Source organism: Mobula birostris, chromosome 21 (genome assembly GCF_030028105.1).
Source record: "Mobula birostris isolate sMobBir1 chromosome 21, sMobBir1.hap1, whole genome shotgun sequence".
Taxonomy (NCBI): domain Eukaryota; kingdom Metazoa; phylum Chordata; class Chondrichthyes; order Myliobatiformes; family Myliobatidae; genus Mobula; species Mobula birostris.
Genome location: NC_092390.1, coordinates 18,299,079 through 18,326,520, shown reverse-complemented (window position 1 = coordinate 18,326,520; position 27,442 = coordinate 18,299,079). Strand labels below are relative to the sequence as shown.

At 45.1% G+C, this 27,442-nt stretch overlaps 2 protein-coding genes across 5 annotated transcripts in view; one reads left to right on the top strand and one right to left on the bottom strand.

The window, feature by feature from the left end:
- The first annotated feature begins 1,458 nt into the window (after window positions 1-1,458).
- Window positions 1,459-16,691, top strand: sfr1 (SWI5-dependent homologous recombination repair protein 1). Of its 4 annotated transcripts, none has more exons than XM_072239070.1 (4): window positions 1,459-1,484; window positions 9,848-9,966; window positions 10,941-11,381; window positions 12,700-16,691. In XM_072239070.1, exons 2-4 carry the CDS (start codon window positions 9,865-9,867, stop codon window positions 12,886-12,888), a joined length of 732 nt encoding a protein of 243 aa, XP_072095171.1. In that variant the 5' UTR covers window positions 1,459-1,484; window positions 9,848-9,864; the 3' UTR covers window positions 12,889-16,691. The 4 variants fall into 4 exon arrangements, with proteins under 4 accessions (XP_072095171.1, XP_072095173.1, XP_072095172.1 ...); XM_072239072.1 differs by lacking the exon at window positions 1,459-1,484 and adding an exon at window positions 1,502-1,508; XM_072239071.1 differs by lacking the exon at window positions 1,459-1,484 and adding an exon at window positions 1,530-1,768.
- Window positions 16,692-17,186: 495 nt separating this feature from the next.
- cfap43 (cilia and flagella associated protein 43) overlaps window positions 17,187-27,442 on the bottom strand; it is a 98,867-nt gene continuing 88,611 nt past the window's right edge. The window contains exons 32-33 of the mRNA XM_072239068.1: window positions 20,301-20,454; window positions 17,187-17,495 (exon numbers count right to left, since the gene is read on the bottom strand). Coding sequence (XP_072095169.1) covers window positions 17,317-17,495; window positions 20,301-20,454 — 333 coding nt within the window. The 3' untranslated portion in view covers window positions 17,187-17,316. The remainder of the gene's footprint in view (window positions 17,496-20,300; window positions 20,455-27,442) is intronic.

The following is a 27,442-nucleotide window of genomic DNA, read 5'->3' as shown; positions in this document are numbered from 1 at the left end:
TGTTCATTTATTCTATTTTATTTCTTTGTTTTATTCTGAATACCTGCAAAAAAAAAAACCTCAGGCTAGTCTTTGATAGTAGATTTACTTTGAATTTTGAACTGTGCCTGAACCTGGTGGTGTGTAGTTCTCGTCGGGCTGCTACCATCAGACAGGAGAGCCACGGTTTTACTATTCAGCCAATATCGTCAGCGAGTAGAGGACGATGAATCGTGAATCGCTGAGGGGCAGCACAGAGGGAACTCGGCCCCGCAGGCCGGTGGTACTGAGGGAAGGGCAGAGCAGGCCGGTGGCACTGAGAGAAGGGCACAGGGGACTCTGCCCCGCAGGCCAGTGGTACTGAGGGAAGGGCAGAGGGAGCTCTGCCCCGCAGGCCGGTGGTACTGAGGGAAGGGCACAGGGGACTCTGCCCCGCAGGCCGGTGGTACTGAGGGAGGGGCACAGGGGACTCTGCCCCGCAGGCCGGTGGTACTGAGGGAAGGGCACAGGGGACTCTGCCCCGCAGGCCGGTGGCACTGAGGGAAGGGCAGAGGGAGCTCTGCCCCGCAGGCCGGTGGTACTGAGGGAGGAGCACAGGGGACTCTGCCCCGCAGGCCGGTGGCACTGAGGGAAGGGCACAGGGGACTCTGCCCCGCAGGCCGGTGGTACTGAGGGAAGGGCACAGGGGACTCTGCCCCGCAGGCCGGTGGCACTGAGGGAAGGGCAGAGGGAGCTCTGCCCCGCAGGCCGGTGGTACTGAGGGAGGAGCACAGGGGACTCTGCCCCGCAGGCCGGTGGCACTGAGGGAAGGGCAGAGGGAGCTCTGCCCCGCAGGCCGGTGGTACTGAGGGAAGGGCACAGGGGACTCTGCCCCGCAGGCCGGTGGTACTGAGGGAAGGGCACAGGGGACTCTGCCCCGCAGGCCGGTGGCACTGAGGGAAGGGCACAGGGGACTCTGCCCCGCAGGCCGGTGGCACTGAGGGAAGGGCACAGGGGACTCTGCCCCGCAGGCCGGTGGCACTGAGGGAAGGGCACAGGGGACTCTGCCCCGCAGGCCGATGGTACTGAGGGAAGGGCAGAGGGGACTCTGCCCCGCAGGCCGGTGGCACTGAGGGAAGGGCACAGGGGACTCTGCCCCGCAGGTCGGTGGCACTGAGGGAAGGGCACAGGGGACTCTGCCCCGCAGGCCGGTGGCACTGAGGGAAGGGCACAGGGGACTCTGCCCCGCAGGCCGATGGTACTGAGGGAAGGGCAGAGGGGACTCTGCCCCGCAGGCCGGTGGTACTGAGGCACAGCGCCCTGCCACAGCTGTGAAACTGGGCACTAACACCCCCTTAGTTAACCACCGATCTCCTCTATCCGTGTAACGTTGTCGCCTGAAGTCCGAAGCCGGCGGCCGGCACTACGGAACTGACGCAAACATGAGATAATAAGACTACAAGTCCCAGAGAGCTTAGCGAGAGTCCTGCGCAGGCGCAGTCGTTGGTGTCGCTGAGCGGGAAACGGTGGGTACGAATGCAGGAGCCATGGTAACGGGTGTCCGCTTCCCCCTCGCGGCGGCTCCCCAGGGTGGAGGTTCGGTCCCGGCCGCTCGCCCCATTCCTCCCTCTCTTTCCACTCCCTTTCCTCACCTACTGGCCGCCGGCGACCACCGGCCCCATCCCCGGAGCTCCTCTGAGGACTCTGGCCCCGTCAGGGGGTTTACGCTGAACTCCACCCCGGGGCTCTGCTGTGCTCTCCAGGCTCTGTCCGCCTCCCCCGCCCCCGGTCTTGAGATTCTTTGAAATCGGTACGGTTAGGCTTTGAGACCATCCTCGGAATTCCCTCCCCGGCAAAGCTCAGAGTGCATGAAGCAAAAACTAAACTCCTGGGCCCCTCGGGGCCGAGCGGCCTCTATAGAGGCAGAAGGATGGTCATAGAGGGGAAGGGAGACATTATGGAGGAGTGAAATGGGTGGTTGAGGGAGGAGCTGTCAAGGAGATAGATGGAGACAGGTGTGGGGGGGTGACGGACAGATGGAGACGGGTGTGGGGGGGTGACGGACAGATGGAGACGGGTGTGGGGGTAAACGGCAGATGGAGACGGGTGTGGGGGGGTGACGGACAGATGGAGACGGGTGTGGGGGGGTGACGGACAGATGGAGACGGGTGTGGGGGCCGATGGAGCGATGGAGATGGGTATGGGGGGCAGATGGAGAGCTGGAGATGGGTGTAGGGGGGCAGACAGAGAGATGGAGATAGATGTGTGGGGGGTGACAGGTGAGGAGGGAGACGGGTGGGGGGGACGGACAAAGATGGAGACAGGTTTGGGGGTGATGGGCAGATGGAGATGGGTGTGGGGGGGTGACGGGTGAGGAGGGAGACAGGTGGGGTGTTGATGGGTAGATGAAGATGGGTGGGGATACAGATGGAAAGATGGAGATCGGTGTGGGGGGGGGGATGCTGATCGGGCCATGGATGCATCTCCATCTACCTGCCTTTTCCCCATAACTCTTAATTCCCCTACTATGCAAAAACCTATCCAACCTTGTCTTAAATATATTTACCGAAGTAGCCTCCACTGCTTTATTGGGCAGAGAATTCCACAGTTTCACCACTCTCTGGGAAAAGCAGTTCCTCCTCGTTTCTGTCCAAAATCTACTCCCCCGAATCTTGAGGCTATGTCCCCTAGTTCCAGTCTTGCCCACCAGAGGAAACAACTTTCCTGCCTCTATCTTATCTATCCGTTTCATAATTTTATATGTTTCTATAAGATCTCCTCTCATTCTTCTGAATTTCAGTGATTACAGTCCCAGGTGACTCAATCTCTCCTCATAGTCTAACCCCCTCATCTTCAGAATCAATCTGGTGAACCTCCTCTGCACTGCCTCCAAAGCTGGTATATCCTTCCTCAAGTAAGGAAACCAGAACTGTGCACGGTACTCCAAGTGCAGCATAACCTCCCTACTCTTAAATTCAATCCCTCTAGCAATGAAGGGCAATATTCCATTTGTTTTCTTGATAGCCTTCTGCACCTGCAAACCAACCTTTAGTGATTTATGCACAAGCACTCCCAAGTCCCTCTGCATAGCTGCATGCTGCAATTTTTTACCATTTAAATAATAATGTGCTCTTTCATTTTTCCTTCCAAAGTGGATGACCTCACATTTACCAACGTATTCCATCTGCCAGACCCTTGCCCACTCACTTAACCTATCTATATCCCTCTGTAGACTCTTTGTATCTTCTGCACAATTTGCTTTTACACTCAATTTAGTATCATCAGCAAACTTAGATACACTACACTTGGTCCCCTTTCCCAGATCATTAATGTATATTGTGAACAGTTGCAGGCCCAGCACCGACCACTATGGCACACCACTCACCACTGATTGCCAACCAGAGTAATGCTTATGTATCTCAACTCTCTGCTTTCTATTAGTTAGCCAATCCTCTATTCATGCTAATACATCACCCCCAACTCTATGTATCCTTATCTTATGGATGTCTTTTATGCGGCACCTTATCGAACACCTGGAAATCCAAGTAAGTAACGTCCATCTGTTCCCCTCTATCCACTGCGCTTGTTATATCCTCAAAGAACTCCAGTAAGTTTGTCAAACAGGACCTGCCTTTGCTGAATCCATACTGCATCTGCCTGATGGATCCATTTCTTTCCAGATGCCTCACTATTTCTTCTTTAATCATTAAGCATCTTCCCAACTGCAGATGTTAAACTAACTGGCCTATAGCTTCCCGTCTTTTGCCTATATCCTTTTTTGAACAGTGGCGTGACATTCACCATCTTCCAATCCGCCGAGACCTGCCCAGTGTCCAGAGAATTTTAGTAAATTATCAACAAAGCCTCGACTATAACTTGTGCCATTTCTTTCAGCACCCTGGGATGTATTCCATCAGGACCAGGGGACTTAGCTATCTTCAGGCCCACAAGTTTTCTCAGCACTACCTTTTTAGTGATAGCTGTTGTATCGAAGTCCTCACCTCCCATCACATTCATAATATCTCTTCGTGGCATGTTAGATGCGTCTTCCACTGTGAAGACCAACACAAAATAATCATTCAATGCCTTGGTCATTTCCTCATTACCCAATATCAATTCCCCCTTTTCGTCCCCCAAGGGACCTACATTCACTTGAATCACCCTTTCCCACTTTATATAATTATAAAAACTTTTACTATCTGTTTTTATAGTTTGTGCTAATTTATTTTAATAATCTAGATTCCCTTTCTTTATTGCTCACTTAGTGATTCTTTGTTGCTTTTTAAAGTTTTCCCAATCTTCCAGTTTCCCGCTACTCTTGGTGGCTTTGTATGCACAAGCTTTTAGTATGATGCGCAAACACAAGGAAATCTGCAGATGCTGGAATTTCAAGCAACACACTTAAAAGTTGTTGATGAATGCAGTAGGCCAGGCAGCATCTCTAGGAAGAGGTACAGTGGACGTTTCGGGCCGAGACCCTTCATCAGGACTAACTGAAAGAAGAGCTAGTAAGAGATTTGAAAGTGGGAGGGGAAGGGGGAGATCCAAAATGATAGGAGAAGGGGGGGGGGGAGGGATGGAGCCAAGAGCTGGACAGATGATTGGCAAAACGGATATGAGAGGATCATGGGATAGGAGGCCTAGGGAGAAAGAAAAGGGGGGGGGGATGCTCAGAGGATGGGCAAGGGGTATAGTGAGAGGGACAGAGGGAGAAAAGGGAGAGAGAGAAAAAGAATGTGTGTATAAATAAATAACAGATGGGGTACAGGGGGAGGTGGGGCATTAGCGGAAGTTTGAGAGATGCTGCCTGGCCTGCTTTTAGTTTGATGCCTTCTTTTATTTCCTTAGTTATCCAAGGCTGGTTCTCCCCACCCTTACTGTCCTTGCTTTTAACTAGAATATACTTCTGTTGAGCACCGTGAAAAATCTCTTTGAATGTTTTCCATTGTTCCTCAGCTGTCCCACCATACAGCCTGTGTTCCCAGTCCACACTAGCCAAATCCTCCCTCATCCTATTGTAGTCTCCATTGTTTAGGCATAATACACCGGTTTTCAATCGAACTATTGCACTCAGTCTTTCCAAGAAGATCCTTAACTACAATTTCACCTGTCTCATTGCACAGGACAAGATCTAAGATAGCACGTTCCCTTGTAGGTTCAGTAACATGCTATTCAAGAAAGCCATCACAGATGCATTCTATGAAGTCCTCCTCAAGACTGCCTCGATCAACTTGATTCACCCAATCTATGTGCAAGTTAAAGTCCCCCATGATAACTGCTGTTCCATTCTTGCATGCCTTAGATATTTCTCGGTTTATTACTTGTGGCAGTGTAATGTTATTCGATGGCCGTTAGACAACTCCCACCAGTGATTTTTTTCCCTTTACTATTCCTAATCTCGACCCAGATGGATTCAACATTCTGCTCCTTAGATCTTGTATCATCTCTCACTATCGCCCTGATCTCATCCTTAGTTAACAGTGCTACCCCACCTCCCTTACCTTCCTGCCTATCCTTTTGGATTACCTGATATCCTTGGATATTTAATTCCCAATCCTCTCCATCCTGCAACCACGTATCTGTAATGGCTACTATATCAAACCTCTTTGTACTGTTTTGTGCCACGAATTCACTGACCTTGTTTTGAATTATTCCCATATTTAAGAGGGAGTTCGATATGGCCCTTGTGGCTACGGGGGTCAGGGGGTAGGGAGGGAAGGCTGGGGCGGGGTTCTGAGTTGGGTGATCAGCCATGATCATAATAAATGGCGGGGCAGGCTCAAAGGGCCGAATGGCCTACTCCTGCACCTATTTTCTATGTTTCTATGAATTCTGTAGGCATTCAAATAAAGTGCCCTTACACACATTGTGCTTTTGAAATCTTGTAATCTTACTCTTTTGCACTTGACTTTGCTTCACTCCACTCTTAATTTTCTCTTTTTTAAAAATCTTTTTCTTTATCTTTATCCACACTTTTTTACTTTATCCATACTTCTCCAATCTGTTGAACCCACCCCCATACTATTTATTTTAAAGCTCTATCCACAGCCCTAGTTATGCGATTTGCTAGGATCCAGGTCCCATCACGGTTCCGGTGGAGCCCATCCCATTGGTACAGCTCCCTCCTTCCCCAATACTGGTGCCAATTTCCCATGAATTCAAACCCATTTCTCCCACACCAATCCTCGAGCCACACATTTAACTCTCTAATCTTCTTGACCCTATGCCATTTTGCACGTGGTTTTTTGGTTCTGCTTTTTAATTTAGTCGCTAACTGCTCAAATTCCCTCAGCAGAACCTCTTTCCTCATTCTACCTATGTCGTTGGTACCCACATGGACCATGACAACTGGATCTTTCTCCTCCCACTGCAAATTTCCCTGCAGGTCAGATAAGATGTCCTGAACCCAGGCACAAGGAGGCATCACAGCCTTCGCAGCACTCTAACCTTGTGACAGAGAACTCTGTTTCTTCCCCTGACTATACTATCCCCAATTACCTCTACAATTCTCTTATCTCTCCCCTCTGAATGGCTCCCTGAACTACAGTGGTACAGTTAGGTTGCTAATCCTTCCTGTAGCCTCCACTCTCATCCACACAGAGAGCAAGAATCTCAGACCTGTTGGACAAGCTCAAGGGCTGAGGCTGCTCCAACACTGTCTCTTGGATTCCACTATCCACCTCACTCGCAGTCACACCTCTTGTCCCTGACCACAGACCAAATTTGAATCAGCTAATCTAATGGGTGTGACTCCCTCCTGAAACAGAGAATCCAGGTAACTCTCCCTGTCCCTGATGTGCTGCAGTGTTTGAAGCTCAGATTCCTGGTCATCACCTTTGAGTCTGAGTTCCTCAAGCAGCCAACACTTGCTACAGATGTGGTTACCAGGGACCACAATGGGGTCCATCAGCGCCCATGTCACACAGCTGCAGTACACAACCTGATCCTGCATCATCCCTACTTTAATTAGCTGTAATTTAGTGACTTTTTATTCAACCGTTACAAATGCCTTACCTGCTATTTACCCCCTGTGCCTCCTCCCCAAAGCCTCAAGTTCCCACTCCTATACTAGTCCACTCACCCAATAGCCGCTCTGCTTTGACCCTGCCTTACTTTTATTTTCTCCTGCTAATGAATCATGAATCGATTGGTCCACCGCTAATGTGCCGATCCCCGCAAAATGCTTGTTCTTTAAACTCTTCTCCCTGATGTGTGTGAAGCTCTTTCTCTCTCTTTGAATTGATTGGTCCACCGCTAACGACGGGGAGCTGGAGATGGGTGACGGGCAGATGGAGACGGGTGATGGGCAGATGGGGACGGGCGATGGGGAAATGGAGATGGGTGATGGGCAAATGGAGATGGGTGAGGGGGTGACGGGGAGCTGGTGATGGGGATGGGTGAGGGGGTGATGGGCGGATGGGTGAGGGGGGAGATGGGGATGGGTGGGGGGTGATGGGGAGATGGAGATGGGTGTTGGGGCGATGGGGAGATGGAGATGGGTGTTGGGGCGATGGGGAGATGGAGATGGGTGTTGGGGAGATGGAGACGGGTGTTGGGGCAATTGCAGATGGAGACGTGATGGGGAGTTGGAGACGGGCGATGGGGAGATGGAGACGGGTGTTGGGGCGATGGGGAGATGGAGATGGGTGTTGGGGCGATTGCAGATGGAGACGGGCGATGGACAGATGGAGACGGGCGATGGGCAGATGGAGTCGGGCGATGGGGAGATGGAGACGGGTGTTGGGGAGATGGAGACGGATGATGGGGAAATGGAGATGGGTGATGGGCAGATGGGGATGTGTGATGGGGAGATGGAGATGGGTGAGGGGGCGATGGGGAAATGGAGATGGGTGAGGGGGTGATGGGCAGATGGGGATGGGTGAGGGGGGCGATGGGGAGGTGGGGATGGGTGAGGGGGGTGATGGGGAGATGGAGACGGGTGATGGGGAGATGGAGATGGGTGTTGGGGCAATGGGGAGATAGAGATGGGTGAGGGGGCGATGGGGAAATGGAGACGGGTGATGGGGCGATGGGGATAGGTGAGGGGGCAATGGGCAGATGGAGATGGGTGATGGGGATGGGTGAGGGGGTGATGGGCAGATGGGGATGGGTGAGGGGGGCGATGGGGAGATAGGGATGGGTGAGGGGGGCGATGGGGAGATGGAGATGGGTGTTGGGGCGATTGCAGATGGAGACGGATGATGAGGAGATGGAGGTGGGTGTTGGGGCGATGGGGAGATGGAGATGGGTGATGGGGAAATGGAGAAGGGTGATGGGGCGGTGGGCAAGTGGAGACAGGTGGGGGGGGCAATGGGCAATGTATCTTAACCCTTGGGAGTCATCCCATTGTAACTGACATTAAGGCCAGGGAGCTTTGCCTTGAAGTAGATGTTGATTGTAGAATTCTGCAGAAAGGGCACTAGTGATATTTCTCCAGTCCTTTTGAGGTATCTGTTGCAAATGATCCAGGTGTGTAACACTGAACAGTACAGCGTAAGAACAGTGACCATAATATCAATTTAAACTAATCCCATCTGCCTCTGATTGGTCAATATCTGTACCCATCTTGTTCATGTGTCCATCTAAAGGCCATTTGAACATTGCTGTAATAGCTCTTTCTATTACCTGCCCTGATAGTGCATTCTGGGCACCTATCATCATTCCCGATGTGTGTGTGTATATATATATATATTTTTTTTTTTAGAAACTTGCCATTCAAATGTTTAAACCTTCCATTTTCTCACTTTAAACCTATGCCCTCTGGCATTTGACATTTCCACCCTGGTAATAGACTGAGCATTTATCCTACAAAGGTCTCAAAGAATTTTATTCATAGTTATGTCTATCAGGTGGCCCCTCAGCCTTTGAAGCCCCAGATAAAACAATTTAAGTTGGTCCAACCTTCCCTTAAATCTAATACACTCAATCCAGGCAACATCCTGGTGAATCTCTTCTGCATTCTTTCTACAGCCTCCACATCTTCCTGTAAATGTGACAGAACTGCACACAATACTTCAAATGTGGCTGAATGTTGCCATGTCAGTTTTTATACATGATGGCTGAACGATGAAGACAAGCATGCCATATACCATTTTTAATACCACATACACTTCTGTTGCTATTTTCAGGGTGCTTTGGACTTGTATCCCAAGAACCCTCATAATATTAATGCTGTGAAGGATCCTGCCATTTACATTTTACGTTTGTTCAGATTAAACAAATTTCCAATTAATCTATATTCTGCTGTATCCCTTGACACTCTTTCTAGCCAGGGATCATTGCTGCTCAATAAATCAGGAACCTTGTGTAGAGTTTCAGATCTTCATCTATAGTACCCTTTTTATTGCATTCAGACAAAAGATGTGCAGGTACACTGAAAACATTGTGGAATTCATCATTGATGTCAGGTTTACTGAGAGGTAGATACTGAGTTATTGAATGTGGATTACATTTTTTGTGGTTCTTTACTGTCAGAGTACAATATTGTACAGAGGGGCCAGTTGGGTAGAAGACATTTGATTTGTCGATATCAGGTCTGAGGTCCTCGCAGTAGAGACTGTAAATCTGATAAACTGAGTGAATCAGTTGTAATTTGGAAGTAGCTTTTGAATATGTGCAAATTAATTCTGCAGTCTGAAACCTACTATCTGATGTTGAATCTGAAGTGAAGGTATGTGAGTTGTTTGCTTTACTATTAGTTTAGTCCTATCACTGCAAAGCAGGTGAGTTTCCTGAGCCCTCCTCTAAGGTAAGGGAGGAGCATGTGCTCTGTGCTTACCTACTGGGTAGTACCTGACCTAGCAGAGGTCAGTGTTTCAGCCCCCATCACTGTATGGATTGTACTCTATTGTGGAGGACTGCTATGTGAACCTGTGTTGTTATATTGTAGAGAAACAGAGTGCAAGAATGGAGAATGTAACATTTGGTTCCCCGTGCGAGTCCTTGTCTGCGGACCAATTGAGCACAAGTGTTCAAACTCCAGTTCATTCCAACACAGTGGTGAAAACGGTGAGTGTCAAACACTGTGAAATCTCTGCAAGTAAGCAGCTCCCTTCTGCAGTTCTGACGCACTACTCCTTGCACAGGGAATGAATGTACGCAGGTGCTGTGGTCAGTGTGATTGGCCTGCAGCTTCTTCCCAGTGCTCTTCTCACTCTTGGGTGGAGCCAGCATTGTGAGATAGCATCAATTTTCCTGCTCCCGTGTATTAATCCTTGCATTAACATTCCTGAAAAGGGAAAATTTGAATAGGAATTTGCAATCCCCATTGTTGTAAAATCTTGTGGATTTCATGAACTTGATGTCCCATAGCACTTTTCAGCCAGTTAAGGTCTTTTGAAATTTGGACACCATTGGAAATGGTAGCCTATTTGTAGATAGTGCAGTCCCACAAAAGCAGCATGACAATAACCAAATAATCCATGGATAATCGGATGAGCAAACTGCAGGTCTGAAACAAAACTAGAAGATGTTGGAAGCACTAAGCACAGCACAAGTGAAAAGAGAAACATTGTGTTTCAGGTCTAAGACCCTTCACGAGATGAACGGTCAGCTGTGTTTCTTTCGCCACTTGTGCAGTCTGTTGGGTACATTGCGTTAGGAAAGTATTGGACACAAGACTTTGCTCTAAAATGATTCCATTGGATCTTTTATGATAGGGTCAACATCTCTATGCTTCTATGACAGTGAGGCTCTCCTTTGGAACTATTTGCCAAAACTTGCTCTGAATGTACTTACGCAATAGTATTTCCCCCAGCAGCATCCTCAAACAGTGCAGTTCCCTCGGTGCTGTACTGGAGTGGAGTTTACATTCAGATTTCAGTAGTGGGACAGTAAGCTACTCACTTGGAGCTGAGAGCCCACGAATGCATAACTGACTTTATGAAGGATGGGGACCAGTCTGAAAGTAATTAATAGCAGTGGCGCAATGTAAATTTAATTACAAACACAATACTATTAATTTTAATGTCTCCCTCTGTTAGCCAATGAGTGCTAGTCTCCGGGAGCGGCTGAAGAAAACACGGCGTTCCTTTAATTCTCCCTTCATTGTGCCAAAGCGATTAAAGGTAGACTGTGATGGCGAGGGTAAGAACTGTTCAGAGACTGGTATGGACCTGGGTATCAGACAGATTGGTGAAACTTCTGCTGCTGGGAGTGTTGTGTGCACGAAGACAGAAAGCCCTTGCAAAAAGACACTTGAATGGCATGAAGTAGATGCAGAAGGGGAAGGGCTGCGTTCTGGACCCTCCCGAACAACCTTGCGAAACGCCTGGACCCTAGCCAAGTCACCAAGACGTTATCCCGGGACTGTGAGCGTCGAATATCAGGCACTACTTGAGGAAAGGAATCGACTGCAAGGGGAAGTGCAAAAGAAAGAAGAGCTTCTTCGCAGGTTGAAAATGGTTCAGATGTATAGGACAAAGGTAGGTAATCGACCCAGAAGACTGGATTGCTGTTGGCCTTTACCACACTCTCCTCCCCCCCCACCCCACCCATTGGAAACCCACCAGTTCTATTAATGTTTTGTTAGACTGAGATTTATTAAAACCAGGGTACAATTTCATGTGGCCCCACCCAACTACACCAACTGTTACTGCAATGGCACCCTGATTATAGCAAAGACGAGCCAAGCTGCAGCATGAGAGCATTGGCAAATTTAAAAATAAGGACAGAGCCACATTAAGTTCTAAACATGATCAAAACTTTGGCCAGTGTCTCAGAGATTATGTTTTAATAAGTGTCAAAGAAGGAGATCTACAGAGGGAATTCCAAAGCACTGGACCCAGGCAGCTGGAGGCAAAGCTGCCAGTGATGAGTTGATTAATTCTGGGATGAAGAAGGCTGTTAATGGGAACATTATAGAGATCTCAAAAGATTGGGATATATTTGGGCAGGATGAGAGCTTTAACCGGGCCATTGTGGGTCATTGAGTACAGAGATTACTGATGAGTCAGATTTGTTGTGAGTTAGATCACAGGTTTACAGAGTCAAGTAGGGAAAGCAGCTAGGAGTGAATGTGGGTTGTAGAGATGGGCATAAATGAAGGCATAAATAAGGGATTTGAAATTTAACCTAGGATCAGATATGATGCCCAGGTTGTGACAGTCTGGTACAACATCAGACACCTACTGTGAGAGGTTGGAGTACTGTATGTGGTTTGTTACATGAACGGAAGGCAGTAGTCATTCCGATGTTTTGGAGTGAATTTCTGTTCATTCACTCCCGGATGTCATATTTGCTATGGAAATGTGGAGCTTCTTTAAAACTGAAACTGTTTGTGGATGATGCAAAGAGGTGGAACATAAGCAGGAGGGGTAAAGAACAGATCCTGGGGAGTCCAGAGGTGTGGAATGGATTAAAAAGATGACGTGATTTTCTGGTCACCACTGATGGCTAAGGATGGAAGGCATTAGGTGGGGTCCTGTGGAGAGTCATGTGTGACCGACTGTGTCAAAGACTGTATTTGGGTTGAGGAAGATTTAGTGATTTTTGACAGTAACGTTGGATGTAATTTAACCAACACTAAACACTATCCATTGTACCCGCTTATCCTTCGTTGTAGACTTGAACAGTGGTGTTTCTTTCATCAATCTCACTAGATTGCTGTTATATTTTCTGGGTTCAATGTATATTCAGATGTGTACTTTGGATAATTATCAGTTACTGATATTTTGCACCATAGGCAGGAACATTGTACTTTTCTCAATAATATACCAACATTATGATTCTTGTTTCTTGAAGAATAATTTGACAGAACTGGGGACGCTGATAGAGAAATGGAGGAAGAGCAGCCAAAATTTGCTTTACGAACTTCAAAGGGCCCTTTCTACTGATAACAAGCCCACTCTCACTCAACTCATAGACAGCTTGGCTGTGGAAGATAGGCTGCTACACTACAACAGGTCTGAGGAGGACTTCATAGATACATGAGGATCAGCAGCCTTGTCACAACAATACAACACCCAGAACTGTGATGTAAGCCTTTAGTGACCCTGTGAACTCAACATTTTTTTGCCACGATGAGACATGCCTTATTATAAAGACTGCTCCACTGGGTTCTAAGTGTGTCCTGTTTTTATTTTCTAAAGTATATTGTGCTTTCTGTTTTGAGAAAAATACAGTGCTATGTGTCATGAACTCTTTTCTAGCCATTATTGATACTGTTGGCATTATCCAGATGATATTTACGGTGGATTGGCACTTGCCCTGTCCTGCGGTGGTCCAAGATCACTTGAACAGGTTTTTACACAGTGCAGTGTTTCTCAGCAATGACCCATGGAGATGTTACAGCAGAGAATAACAATGCAACATTACACATTTCATAGGCGACTTTAATGGCTGAGGAGTGGACAGGGCAAGTATGCAGAGGCAAAGAATGGGAAGTCAGCATGATGATTGAGCTCAAGGCTTCTCTCAAGGGGATGGAATTGGGGAAGATCACTGGATACAATGCAATGCCATTAGCTCAGTGAGGACTTTTTGTTACAGGTCACAGTTAAACTCAATAAAATATAACCAAGTGCAATCCGTTTAACAGCGCATTGCTGGTCATGAAATGGAACCTCCACTTTTATTAAAAATCTTTTAAGATGAATAGTGGGAATTAACTTTGAGACCAGCCTTCATTTAAATAAAGGGCACTATGAAGGTGCAATGCAGGAGTTGGCTGTGATGGATTGGGAAACATTAAAGGGTTGATGATGTATCTGCAGTGGTTAGCTTTTAAAGACAGCATGGATGGAGTACATCATTCTTGTGAATGCAAAAATAAAATGAAGTGGCTTACAAAAGAAATTAGGGATAAAATTAGATCTAAGGAGGGAAAATATAAAATGGCAAGTCAAAGCAGGTAGCTTGACAATTGGGAGAGTTTAAAAGGATAAAGGCATTGATAGGGGTAAAATCAAGTGAGCTTGTAGGGCATATAAAAACTGATGGTAAATATGCAAAAGAAAAAAATGATGAAAGAAATGTTGGTTCCTCACAGTCAGACAGGGGGCAATTTATAACACGGAACAATGAAATGGCAGAGCAATTGCCACAGACTTTGGTTCTGTCTGCACAGAGAGGAGGAGGAGGCAAATAACCTCTTCATTAACATCAACAAGATAAAGGAAATGGTTATCAGTTTCAGAAGAACTTGCACCCTCCTTTAACTGCAGCACAGCAGCGGAAACTGCAAGCAGTTTCAAACTCCTGGGAATGCACACCTCACACAACCTCTCATGGTCCCAGAACATGTCCTACACAGTCAGGAAGGCTCACCAATACCTCTATTTTCTGAGGAGGCTGAAGATAGCTGGACTGTGCACATCCAAACTTGCGTTATTCTGCAGATGTGCAGTAGAGAGCATCCTAACAAATTGCATCACTGCTTGATACGGAAACTGCACTGCAACGGACAGGAGGGCTCTACAATGGTAGTCAGAACTGCCCAATGCATCATCTGCACCAGCCTACCTGCTATCCAGGACATGTATACAGAAATGTGCAAGTAACATCATGAAGGATCTCACTCACCCTACTCATGGGCTATTTGTCCCACTCCCATCGGGTGGAGGCCAAGCAGATTCACGACAGGTCCACCAGACTCAAAAATGGTTACTTTCCCCAAGCAGTAAGGCTGATTAACACCTCCACCCACTAACTCACCCCTCCATGCCTCAAATACCACTACTTTATTAATTCCTGTCAGTCACCTTATGAGCAAATACTCCTGTGCCTACTGTTACTTAGAGGACATAAAATCAATCTATGTATATAAATTATGTATTATGTTTTACTTGTGCTGCATTGGATTGGGAGTAACATTTCATTCTGCTGTACACTTATGCACTACAAATGACATTAAACAATCTTGAGTCAAAAGAGGATACAAATATAGAACAGGACAGACTTCAGCCCATGATATTGTGCTAACGTTTTAACCTACTCTAAGATCAATCTAACCCTTCCCTCCTACATAGCCCTCCATTTTTCTATCATTCATGTGCCCATCAAAGATTTTCTTAAATATATTTAATGTACCTGCATCTACCACCATTCCTGGCAGGGCATCACCCACACCCACTATTCCTCGTGTAAAAACCTACCTCAGACATCCCCTCTAGACTTCCCACCAATCAACTAAAAAGTCTGCTGCTTTCTGTTGGTCATTTCGGCCCTGGGGGGACAAATGTCGACCTGACCTCTATCATCAAGTATCCTCCCAGAAATGTTGGGGAACACAAGATGTAGTAATGCAGAGAGACTGAATGAAATAGGTATTTAGTAGGGAAATGGGGTTGGAAAAATTAATGGAATTGAGGGCCAATAAATCCCCAAGCACTGATAATCCAACTCCTAGAATACTTAGAGGTGGCCACAAGGTGCAATGCTGATGCTTTACCAAAGTTCTGTAGCCTCCGGGACAACTACAGTGGACTGGAGGATAATTAATGTGACCACCCCCCCACTACATTTTTTTTTAAGAAAAAGAGAAAAAGCAGGGTATTACAGCCAGTTAGCTCGACATTGGTGGTGGGGAAAATTGCTGGGGTTGTAATATCAAACATGTGGATAGCAAGACAGGTTAAACTAAATCAACATGGATCATTGAAAAACAAATCACACCTGACCAATCAATTAGAAACTTTTTGAAGATGCCATTAACACTGCCCATGAGAGAGAACTGGATAGAGATTAGCATGCAAAATTAAAACACATATTAGTAGTAAAGTACTGACACAGATGGAGTAAATGTTGGCAGACAGCAAAGACCAGAAATAAATGGGTATCTTTTTCCATGTTCCAGGCATTTGCCATAAGGAGTAGTACTTTGGTCCCAGCTATTCACAATATACATTAGTGATTTAGACGAAAAAACCAAATATAATTATTTCCAGGTTTGCAATGCTGCAAAGTGGGTGGGTGTGAGTGGAGAGGAGAATGCAAAGAGGCTCCAGAATGATCGGGAGACTGAGGGACTGGGCATAGTGTATGAACATGCAATATAATGTGGAGGAATGTGAAAGTATCCACCTCATCTGGTAGAGGTATGTTATCTGAATGGTGATAGATTGGTATTGAGTATTTTATGGTATTGCTGAGGAAGGAAGTGCCTGCTAGGGAGAGATGGTTACCAGACTAATTTCTGGGATGGTAGAACTGACTTATAAAGAGAAACTAGATCAATTAGAGTCATATTCATTAAACTTGAATGAAAGGGGATCTTATGTTATCAGGACTGGAGAGATTTGATGTGATGTTCCTGATGATGGGGGGTCAGTCTAAGGCTGAGGGGTATACTATGTAGGACTAGGATGAGAGTGGTGAACCAGTGAAATTCTCCATCATGGAACACAGTTGAAACCAAATCATGGAATGTATTCGAGAAGGTGAATAGGACTTCAAGTGCTATAGGGACCAAGAGATGTGGGGGAGAGCTGAGTCAAGGAATTGAATTGGGATGATCAATCATAATCACAGTGCCACAGCAACTTCAAAGGGATGGTCTACTTTCATTCCCGCAAGAATGAGCTTTTAGTTAGTCACAGAAAAATGAATTGCTTTGGAGTTTTATTTCTCGATGGAATGTACGTACATTTGTTGAGAATTTTTAAATATTTCTTTAAATGCTTGCTATTGTTTATTTTGTGACAAATCTCTTACTCTAATTCCCCAATCAACCTTGGACAATTCTCCCTCATAACCAGGTGTTAAATTCCAGATTAGATTTCTGAATTCTTGAATCCATGAACAGTATCTCACTTCTTTATTTCCTATTTTTGAACTATTTGTTTAGTTTAACTATTTAATATGTATTTACTTTAATTCAATTTTCTTTTTCTCTATATATTATCATGAATTGCATTGTGCTGCGACTGCAAAGTTAACAAATTTCACGACGTATGCCAGTGATATTAAACCTGATTCTGATTCTGATTCTGTGTCCCTCTCAAGCTGAATACACATCATGATTAAATATGTAGCTTGTGTTTTAACACTGCCCTGCTTCATGCCAAGCTGGCAGTGTTTTCACCACAGGAGCTGTATACAGCTGCTTAGAAAAGTAACATTATGGATGCTGGAAATATCAATGTCTGAGAGAAAGAAACCGGGCTTTAACATTTCTTCTCCCTAATCCATAAACAACTGCCTGAGCTAATATAAATGTTTACCATGGGTGTGTTAACTCAGTTCCTCAGGTGACACAACAGGTGGAGTGCCTCATACACAACTGTACAAACTGAGAAAAACAAACATCTTTATTTTTGTATCAAAACAATTTAAAGTAGAACAACTGTCTGGATTATCTAGAGGTGCATTAATTTTCTGATAAAGCCAAACATTATTTTGTAGATCAGAAACAGAAGCTGTTTAATTGTAGATTTGTTCTTGTTTCTCTGTCAGCACTGGGAAGGTTCTCATGCGTTGTTTCTCTAGCTCATTCCTCAGGATAGTAATGTCTTCAGCTTGGGCCCTGGTCAGTTCTACCAGCCTCCTGTGCTGCATCAGTTCCTTGAAACGAGCAAGGGCATCCTCAGGTTTGACCACAGCTAACAGAGAGGGAAGATTCAATCACTATTTGCATGTGCGCTGTGGATAAATGTGTTTACTGCTCAGGTAACACAACTCTATCTCTGACTGATCATATGTAGATGCCTACCAAAACCAGGGACAGGCCAAGAGAAGCCTGTGACCTTTGGTGCCAAGTTTGACTCCCAGGACAGGACTGATAATTGCTGATACCTTAATTGTAATCTTCCAAATTTCCCTTAATTTGGGATCCTTTTCCTTAGATCAGAAGGTTAACACTAGGTAACCTACAGACCAGCCAGCCTAATGTCATTGGGAAATATCAGAATCTATAATTAGTCATGGTGACAAAATATTTGAATGTTTTCAGCTGAGAGTCATGCTTGTTGAATCTTATTTCACCTCTTCTCAGATGGGAACATTTGTAAATATTTCTTGTATGGAAAAGCAGAAGTTATTTATGTTCCTCTGAAGGGATTGTTAGGTAAAGTTGAAATGTACAGCAGATTACTAGCCTGTTTTGGAATTTGGTTAAATATTAGGAAATACAGTAGGGCTGTACTAATCTGCCAGCTGAGTTTTACTGTCCCTTGGGGATTTGAACAGGGCTACAACTATTCACCATTATAGAGCAAAGTAAACAAACTTACCAATGTCATTAAAACATACAGAAACTTAGAATAAACATAAAAGGAACAAAGGTTTGTGACTGTAATGGAGGCAAAATTATCAATGTTCATTGCAAGATCTCCTCAAGTCACGGCAGGGTTCTGTTCTTTAGAAATATTTACTACTTTAACAGTTCATGGGCCAGAAATATGAATGTGAGCCGTGTTGCCAAATGGCAGAAGATCCCTGCAGCAAAACAGCAAATCCATCCTGCTGGTCTCCCAAACACTCCTCCATATGTACAGGCATATCTAATAATCAGAATCTAGAACCAAGAGGCTGTTCATAGGTTAAGGAGTTATTTCTTTACAACAGTAAACATGAGAAACTTCATTACTGCAAAAATCTTTGGACCTGTCTGTCCTGGAGAGCTGAGAATTGAATATATTTAAGTACACTAAGGGTGTAAAAGGATATGGAAATTGGGTGAGAAAGTAGATGAGGTAGAGGATCAGCTGTTACGTTAATGAAAAACACAGCATGCTGAAGGCACCAAATACTCAACTGCAAGTGATTCCCCTTGGTGGGTAAGGGGTTGTATTTCAAGAAAATGAGCTGAAATGCAGTTTTCCATAATATGAATTTGCATCATCTGCTCTGGTCAAGGAAAGTAAGTTGGAAAAAATGTGCATTTATTTAATTTTTCTCCCCCAAAAATCCATGAGGGTGAACTTTACTGTGTTTTGTTGAATGTTTGGGAAGTGATTTGTTAAACTGAATTTCCATAACCCAAATGGCTGTAAATGTAAGGGTTTGCCGGCACTCTATTTGCCTTGTGCTACTTTGATCAAATGTTCATTTTCCTTAGAACCAAAGTCTGAGAGCAATGGAGTAATGAAAAAACAAACATTAGTATAAAGGCAAAAACTCCTGACACAGGGATTTGGAAGTTTTTCTTTGAAGTCAGCTCAAATAGCCATTATTTCACCACTGACCACCAAATGTGGTAAATGGATTTTAATAGGGCAGCACAGATAAGATTGTCCACTTTGAATTGAAGAATAGCTAAGTGCATTTTCTTTTATTCTCTCCCTCCTCAATCTCAGCAACTGTCCAATTACAGCCTACAGCACGGTAATAGCCCATGGTACATACCCACCAACTCACCCCCACTGTAGACACTACAAACCTTCCTACTGTTTTATTTCTGCGCTGTCTACCCTTCTCTGTCACTATTTTTCTGCCTGTTTTTGATTATTGTCAAGTCAAACTTATTTATAAAGCACATTTAAAAACAACCCATGTTGACCAAAGTGCTGTACAAACCATAACAGGTAGCTAAAATCACAAATACAAAAAACACAGATATAAACAACAAGGCACACAGTTTATAGGCAAAAAATAAACAACACATGAGCCTAGGCACAAGCCAAAAATCAGCCACATCAGGAAGATTCAAACACTAGTGAATAAAGATAAGTTTTGATCCTGGACTTAAAAGAGTCAAGGGAGGGGGCAGATCTGATAGGGAACATTGGTTATTTTAGCTGCACATGTGATGTTCTATTTCTGGATAATGTGGTAAGATGTTTTATAAATGCAATTTTCCCTTTCTATTCTAGCCACGTCAGGTCCACTCTCTCCTTGCATGTACAAAACTGGAGTTTAGGAGAATGAGGGGGGATCTCATTGAAACCTATCAAATATTGAAAGGCCTAGGTAGAGTCAATGTGGAGAGGATGTTTCCCATAATGGGTGAGACTAGAACTAGAGGGCACAGCCCCAGACAGGGGCATCCATTTAGAACAGAGATGAGGAGGAATTTCTTTCGTCAGAGAATGGTGAATCACTGGAATTCATTGCCACAGATGGCAGTGGGGACCAAGCCATTCAGTATATTTAAAGCATAAATTGATAAGTTCTTAACTAGTCAGGGCATCAAAGGTTACAAGGAGAAGGCAGGAGAATGGGATTGAGAGGATGATAAATCAGCCATGATAGGGATAGCAAAAGGGACTCAATGGGCTGAATGGCCTAACTCTGCTCCCATGTCTTAATGTCTAAGTTTCTGTTCAAAGTATTTCTGTGATCTCTCTGAAGGGAAGTGTGTGTTCTGCCTGTGCAGGATTAGTGGATGTTTGTGTAGGATCTATGGTGATTCAGAAGGGGTGGGATCTTTTAAACGCTTTGCTGCAACAACACCTGTTTCTACTCACTGGTCATTTCCTGGACATGTTGCCTCTCGCTGACAGAGATGTGCTGTTCTTTCAACAGCTGATCCATCACCTTCATATCCCGCTTTAGCTGTGAAATTTGCTTCTTCAGTTTTTTGATGTCATCTCCTTTCTGGAGAATAACTTTGCCATGAAACTGCAGGAAATAACATAGTCAAACACTGATAATCCCTGGGGAAACTAGGAATCCAGCTGAGTGTGTTTATTTCTTTGGAAATAACTTCAGAGTCACACAGCATGAAACAGACTGTGCCAACCATCAAGTGACCTATATCATTAACATCATTTTTATTCTTCCCTCCTTCACATCAGATTTTACTACCCACCTACGTACTCAGGACAATTTAGAGCAACTAGTTAACCAGCCAACCCAACACTCTAAGGATGTGGGATGAGACCAGAAACCCTTTGGCAACAGGGAGAACTTGCAAACACCATGCATAGATTACAAGAACCTGAAACAAAACAGCATAGGGATTGGCCCTTTGGCCCACAATGTTTGTGCCAAACAATGCCAAACTGAATTGAGGAGAGACTGGATAGGCTGTTTTTTTAATTCCCCTGGAGACTGAGGGTAACCTTGAGGTATACAGTCATGAGGCACATAGATAAGATGAATGATTACAGTTTTTTCACTAAGGTAGAGTAACTCAAAACTGGAGGGTTTAGATTTAAAATGAGAATGGAAAGATAAAAAAGAGACCTAAAAAAACAACTTTTTCATAGAGGGGATAGTGGGTATATTGGTAGAGGTGGGGTACAACTACAATATTTAGAAGACATTTTGACTGGTATATGGATCGGAAGGGCTTAAGAGGGATATGGGGCAAATGCAGTTATATGGGACTGGCTTAGGTAGACAACTTGGTTGGATGACACTATTTATCAACTGTTTTTTGCAAGTTCCAAAAGATACTTAGTATTGAAAATACTTCGCTTTAGGTTTCTGTTAGCATCAAGCTGCTTTGGGGTAAGCTTTTGATTTACTTTGGACAAATATGGAATCGTTTGAACTAGAGTCTTTGAAAGAACCAAACAAAAATGACAGTCTGAATTCTCTCAAGATTTGCCATTGAACCCTGTTCGAGAGTGGCATGAGGCAGAACTGAGTGCCGTTGCTATTACTAAGGCAACAGTGCTTGAAATGTCTGAAAGGAGATAAGTAATCTGCACCAGATGGAATACACCCAGGGTTCTGAATGAGGTAGCCCAAGAGATCCTGGAGGCATTAGTAATGTTTTTTCAAGAATCATTTGATACTGGAATGGTCCTGGAGGACTGGAAAATTGCAAATGTCACTCCACTCTTTAAGGGAGGAAGGCAGAAAAAAATAAATTATAGGCCAATTTGGACTCCAATATATTCCCTTAGTGGTTGGTAATATATAAGAGTCCATTATTAAGAATGAGGTTTCGGGGTACTTGGAGGCACATGGTAAAAAAAAGGCTAAAGTCAGCAATGTTTCTTTAAGGGGAAATCTTGCCTGACAAATTCCAGATGTATGTTGCCTTCCAGGTGCCAGGGTCTGGAACATTTCAGATTGCTTCCTCAGCATTCTTAAGTGGGAGGATGAGCAGCCAGAGGTTGTGGTCCATGGGGGTACCAATGGCATAGGTAGGAAGAGTGACGAGGTTCTGCAAAGTGAGTTCAGCGAATCAGGTGCTAACTTAAAGGACAGGATCTCCAGGATTGTGATATCAGGATTGCTACCCGTGCCAAATGCTAGTGAGACCAGAAATGGGAAGATCATACATACAGTTTAACACGTGGCTGAGGAGTTGGTGTAGGAGGAAGGACATCAGAGTTCTGGATTATTGGGCTCTCTTCCAGGGAAGGTAGGAGGCAGCTTGCACTTGAACTGGAGGAAGAATAATACCCTAGCAGGAAGGTTTACTAGTGTTGCACAGGTGGGGGGTGGGGGATTAGATTTAGAGTTGCAGGGGAATGGGAACCAAGGTGCCAGAACAGATAGTGGAAAGGTTGTGGAGATGTTGTCAAGACAAAAATCTTAAACAAAGTCATGAATAAAAAGGTTAATCATGGTGCGACTAATGTTCTGAACAGCATATATTTCATTGCAAGACATATTGTAGGAAAGGCAGATGAGCTCAGGACATGGATCAATACATGGAAATATGATATTGTTGCCGTTAGTGAGACTTGGTTGCAAGAGGGGCAGGATTGGCAGCTCAGTATTCCGGGGTTCCGCTGTTTTAGACAAAACAGAGTGGGAGGGATTAAAGGGGGAGGGGTGGTGTTACTCATCAGGTAAAATGTCACAGCAGTGCTCAGTCAGGACAGACTGAAGAACTCGTCTAATGAGGCTTTGGGTAGAACTGAAGAAGAAAAAAAGTATGACCACATTAATAGGGTCATATTATAGACCCCCCCCCCCAACAGTCAATGGGATTTCTGAAGAGATCACAGGTTGTTGCAAAAAACATAAGATTGTGTATAAACATAGAAACATAGAAGACCTACAGCACAATACAGGCCCTTTGGTCCACAAGGATGTGCCGAACATGTCCTTACCTTAGAACTACCTAGGCTTACCCATAGCCCTCTATTTTTCTAAGCTCCAAGTATCCATCCAGGAGTCTCTGAAAAGACCCTATCGTTTCCGCCTCCACCACTGCTGCCGGCAGCCCATTCCACACACTCACCACTCTCTGCATAAAAAACTTACCCCTGACACCTCCTCTGTACCTGCTTCCAAGCATCTTAAAACTACACCCTCTCATGCTAGCCATTTCAGCCCTGGGAAAAGGCCTCTGACTATCCACATGATCAATGCCTCTTATTACCTTGTACACCTCCATCGTCACCTCTCATCCTCCATCGCTCCAAGGAGAAAAGGCCGAGTTCACTCAACCTATTCTCATAAGGCATGCTCCCCAATCCAGGCAACAACCTTGTAAATCTCCCCTGCACCCTTTCTATGGTTTCCACGTCCTTCCTGTAGTGAGGTGACCAGAAATGAGCACTGCACTCCAAGTGGGGTCTGACCAGGGTCCTATATAGCTGCAACATTACCTCTCGGTTCTTAAACTCAATCCCACAATTGACGTATGCCTTCTTAACCACAGAGTCAACCTGCATAGCAGCTTTGAGTGTCTTATGGACTCAGACCCCAAGTCCCTCTGATCCTCCACACTGCCAAGAGTCTTGCCATTAATGCTATATTCTGCCATCATATTTGACCTGCCAAAATGAACTAGCTCACACTTATCTGGGTTGAACTCCATCTGCCACTTCTCAGCCCAGTTTTGCATCCTGTCAATGTCCCGCTGTAACCTCTGACAGCCCTCCACACTATCCATAACACCCCCAGCCTTTGTGTCATTAGCAAATTTACAAACCATCCCTCCACTTCCTCATCCAGGTCATTTATAATAATCACAAAGAGTAGGGATCCCAGAACAGATCCCTGAAGCACATCACTGGTCACCGGCCTCCATGCAGGATATGACCCGTCTACAACCACTCTTTGCCTTCTGTGGGCAAGTCAGTTCTGGATCCACAAAGCAATGTCCCCTTGGATCTCATGCCTCCTTACTTTCTCAATAAGCTTTGCATGGGGTACATTATCAAATGCCTTGCTGAAATCCATATACACTACATCTACAGCTCTACCTTCATCAATGTGTTCAGTCACATCCTCAAAAAATTCAATCAGGCTCGTAAGGCACGAGCCGCCTTTGACAAAGCCATGTTGGCTATTCCTAATCATATTATGCTTCTCCAAATGTTCATAAATCCTGCCTCTCAGGATCTTCTCCATCAATTTACCAACCACTGAAGTAAGGCTCACTGGTCTATAATTTCCTGGGCTATCCCTACTCCCTTTCTTTAATAAGGAAACAACATCCACAACCTTCCAATCCTCTGGAACCTCTCCTGTCCCCATTGATGACACAAAGATCTTTGCCAGAGGCTCAGCAGTCTCCTCCCTCGCTTCCCACAGTAGCCTGGGTTACATCCTGTCCAGTCCCGGTGACTTATCCAACTTGATGCTTTCCAAAAGCTCCAGCACATCTTCTTCCTTAATATCTACATGCTCAAGCTTTTCAGTCCGCTGCAAGTCATCCCTACAATCGGCAAGATCCTTTTCCATAGTGAATACTGAAGCAAAGTATTCATTAAGTATCTCTGCAGCCTCCTCCGATTCCATACACACTTTTCCACGGTCACACTTTGATTGGTCCTATTCTCTCACGTCTAATCCTCTTGCTCTTCACATACTTGTAGAATGCCTTGGGGTCTTCCTTAATCCTGTCCGCCAAGGCCTTCTCATGACCCCTTCTGGCTCTCCTAATTTCATTCTTAAACTCCTTCCTGCTAGCCTTATAATCTTCTGGATCTCTATCATTACCTAGTTTTTTGAACCTTTTGTAAGCTCTTCTTTTCTTCTTGACTAAATTTACAACAGCCTTTGTATACCACGGTTCCTGTACCATACCATCCTTTCCCTGTCTCATTAGAACGTACCTATGCAGAACCCCACGCAAATATCCCCTAAACATTTGCCGCATTGCTTCTGTATGTTTCCCTGAGAACATCTGTTTCCAATTTATTTATTTATTATTGAGTGCAATTGTGAACAATGGCCAGATCAGAAATGCTGATCAAGTCAACTAGTTCTCAAAGAGAACTCTGATAGGTCAATCAGATGGTTCACTGCTGCTCCGCGATAGAACACAAAACAGGCACAAGGGTCGCTAGCCCCTGTACCCCAGAAACACACCTGAGTAGTGCGGCAGAGGTATGTGCTATGCATGACCTGATCTGAAAGCATCATGTTGACTCATAACAGATCGTGTTCATGGTGGAACAGCTTAGTCAAGGATGGGGTGATCAGCACTGATGGACAAATTATACCTCCACTACCCCAGAGTAGTGCTTCCAAGTTCTTGCCTGATAGCCTCATATTTCCCCTTACTCCAATTAAGCGTTTCTCTAACTTGTCTGTTCCTATCCCTCTCCAATGCTATGGTAAAGGAGACAGAATTGTGATTACGATCTCCAAAATGCTCTCCCACTGACAGACCTGAGACCTGACCAGGTTCATTTCCTAATACCAGATCAAGTACAGCCTCTCCTCTTGTAGGCTTATCTACATATTGCGTCAAGAAACCTTCCTGAACACACATAGCAAACTCCACCCCATCTAAATCCCTCACTCTAGGGAGATGCCAATCAATATTTGGGAAATCAAAATCTCCCACAACAACGACCCTGTTATTGTTACTCCTTTCCAGAATCTGTCTCCCCATCTGCTCCTCGATGTCCCTGTTACTATTGGGTGGTCTATAAAAAACACCCAGTAGAGTTATTGACCCCTTCCTATTCCTAACTTCTACCCACAGAGCCTCCGTAGACAACCCCTCCATGACTTTCTCCTTTTCTGCAGCCGTGACACTATCTCTGATCAACAGTGCCACACCCCCACCTCTTTTGCCTCCCTCCCTGTCCTTCCTGAAACATCTAAAGCCTGGCACTTGAAGTAGCCATTCCTGCACCTGCACCATCCAAGTCTCTGTAATGGCCACAACATCATAGCTCCAAGTGCTGATCCACGCTCTAAGCTCATCCGCTTTATTCATAATACTCCTTGCATTAAAATAGACACACCTCAAACCATCGGTCGGAGTACGTCCCTTCTCTATCACCTGCCTATCCACCCTTTTGCACTGTTTCCAAGCTTTCTCTATTTGTGAGCCAAACTCCCTTTCCTCCATCACTTCAGTTCAGTTCCCACCCTACAGCAATTCTAGTTTAAGCTCTCCGCAATAGCCTTTGCAAACCTTCCCGCCAGGATATCGGTCCCCCTCATATTCAAGTGCAACCCGTCCTTTTTGTACAGGTCACACCTGCCCCAGAAGAGGTCCCAATGATCCAGAAATCTGAATCCCTGCCCCCTGCTCCAATCCCTCAGCCACGCAGTTATCCTCCATCTCATTCTATTCCTATACTCACTGTCACGTGGCACAGGCAGTAATCCCGAGATTACTACCTTTGTGGTCCTGCTTCTCAACTTCCTTCCTAACTCCCTGTAGTCTGCTTTCAGGACCTCCTCCCTTTTCCTACCTATGTCGTTGGTACCAATATGTATCACGGCCTCTGGCTGTTCTCCTTCTCACTTCAAGATATCATGGACACGATCAGAAACATCCCGGACCCTGGCACCTGGGAGGCAAACTACCATCCGCGTTTCTTTTCTTCATCCACAGAATCGCCTGTCTGACCCCCTAACTATAGAGTCCCCCATCACTGCTGCCATCCTCTTCCTTTCCCTACCCTTCTGAGCCACAGGGCCAGACTCTGTGCCAGAGGCGCAACCACTGTTGCTTCCCCCAGGTAGGCTGTCTCCCCCAATAGTACTCAAACAGGAGTACTTATTGTTAAGGGGGACAGCCCGTGGGGTACTCTCTAACATCTGCTTCTTGCCCTTCCCTCTCCTGACTTTTAGCCACTTATCTGTCTCCCCAGGCCCCAGTGTGACTACCTGCCTATAGCTCCTCTCTATCACCTCCTCACTCTCCCTGACCAGACGAAGTTGATTTTAACTTTCCACATATGGACTGGGATCCCATACTGTAAAAGGCCTAGATAGGACAGGGTTTGTCAAATGTATTCAGGAGAGTTTCCTTAATCAGAACGCAGAAATCCCAATGACAGAGTGCAATACTTGATCCGCAATTAGGAATTGAGGCAGGGCAGGTGAAAGAAGTTTGTGTAAAGAAACATTTTGTATCTAGTGATGCTAATGCTACTAGTTTCAAAGTAAGTATGGAAAAATATATGCCTGGTCCACAGTTTGAGATTCTAAATTGGAGAAAGGCCAATTTTGATGATGTCAGAAATTATTTGGCTAGTGTGGATTGGGACAGCCTGTTTTCTGGCAAAAGTGTACTTCGTAAGTGGGAAGCCTACAAAAGTGAAATTTTTGTGAGTACAAAGCCTGTGAGAATAAAAGGTAAAGATAACAGGTTTAGGGAACTTTAGTTTTCAAGAGGTATTGAGGAGCTAGTTAAGAAAAAAAGGAGGTGAATAGCATATATAGGCAGGGAAAAACAAATGAGGTACTTATAGAGTATATGAAATGCAAGAGAACACTTAAGAAA

Bases quoted from the DNA above. Each gene is read 5' to 3' on its own strand.
- sfr1 (XM_072239069.1), top strand. From the start codon at position 3,443: ATGTATCCTTATCTTATGGATGTCTTTTATGCGGCACCTTATCGAACA. The intron at 9,967-10,940 runs GTGAGTGTCAAA...TCCCTCTGTTAG, and splicing joins CCAACACAGTGGTGAAAACG to CCAATGAGTGCTAGTCTCCG. The intron at 11,382-12,699 runs GTAGGTAATCGA...TGTTTCTTGAAG, and splicing joins TTCAGATGTATAGGACAAAG to AATAATTTGACAGAACTGGG.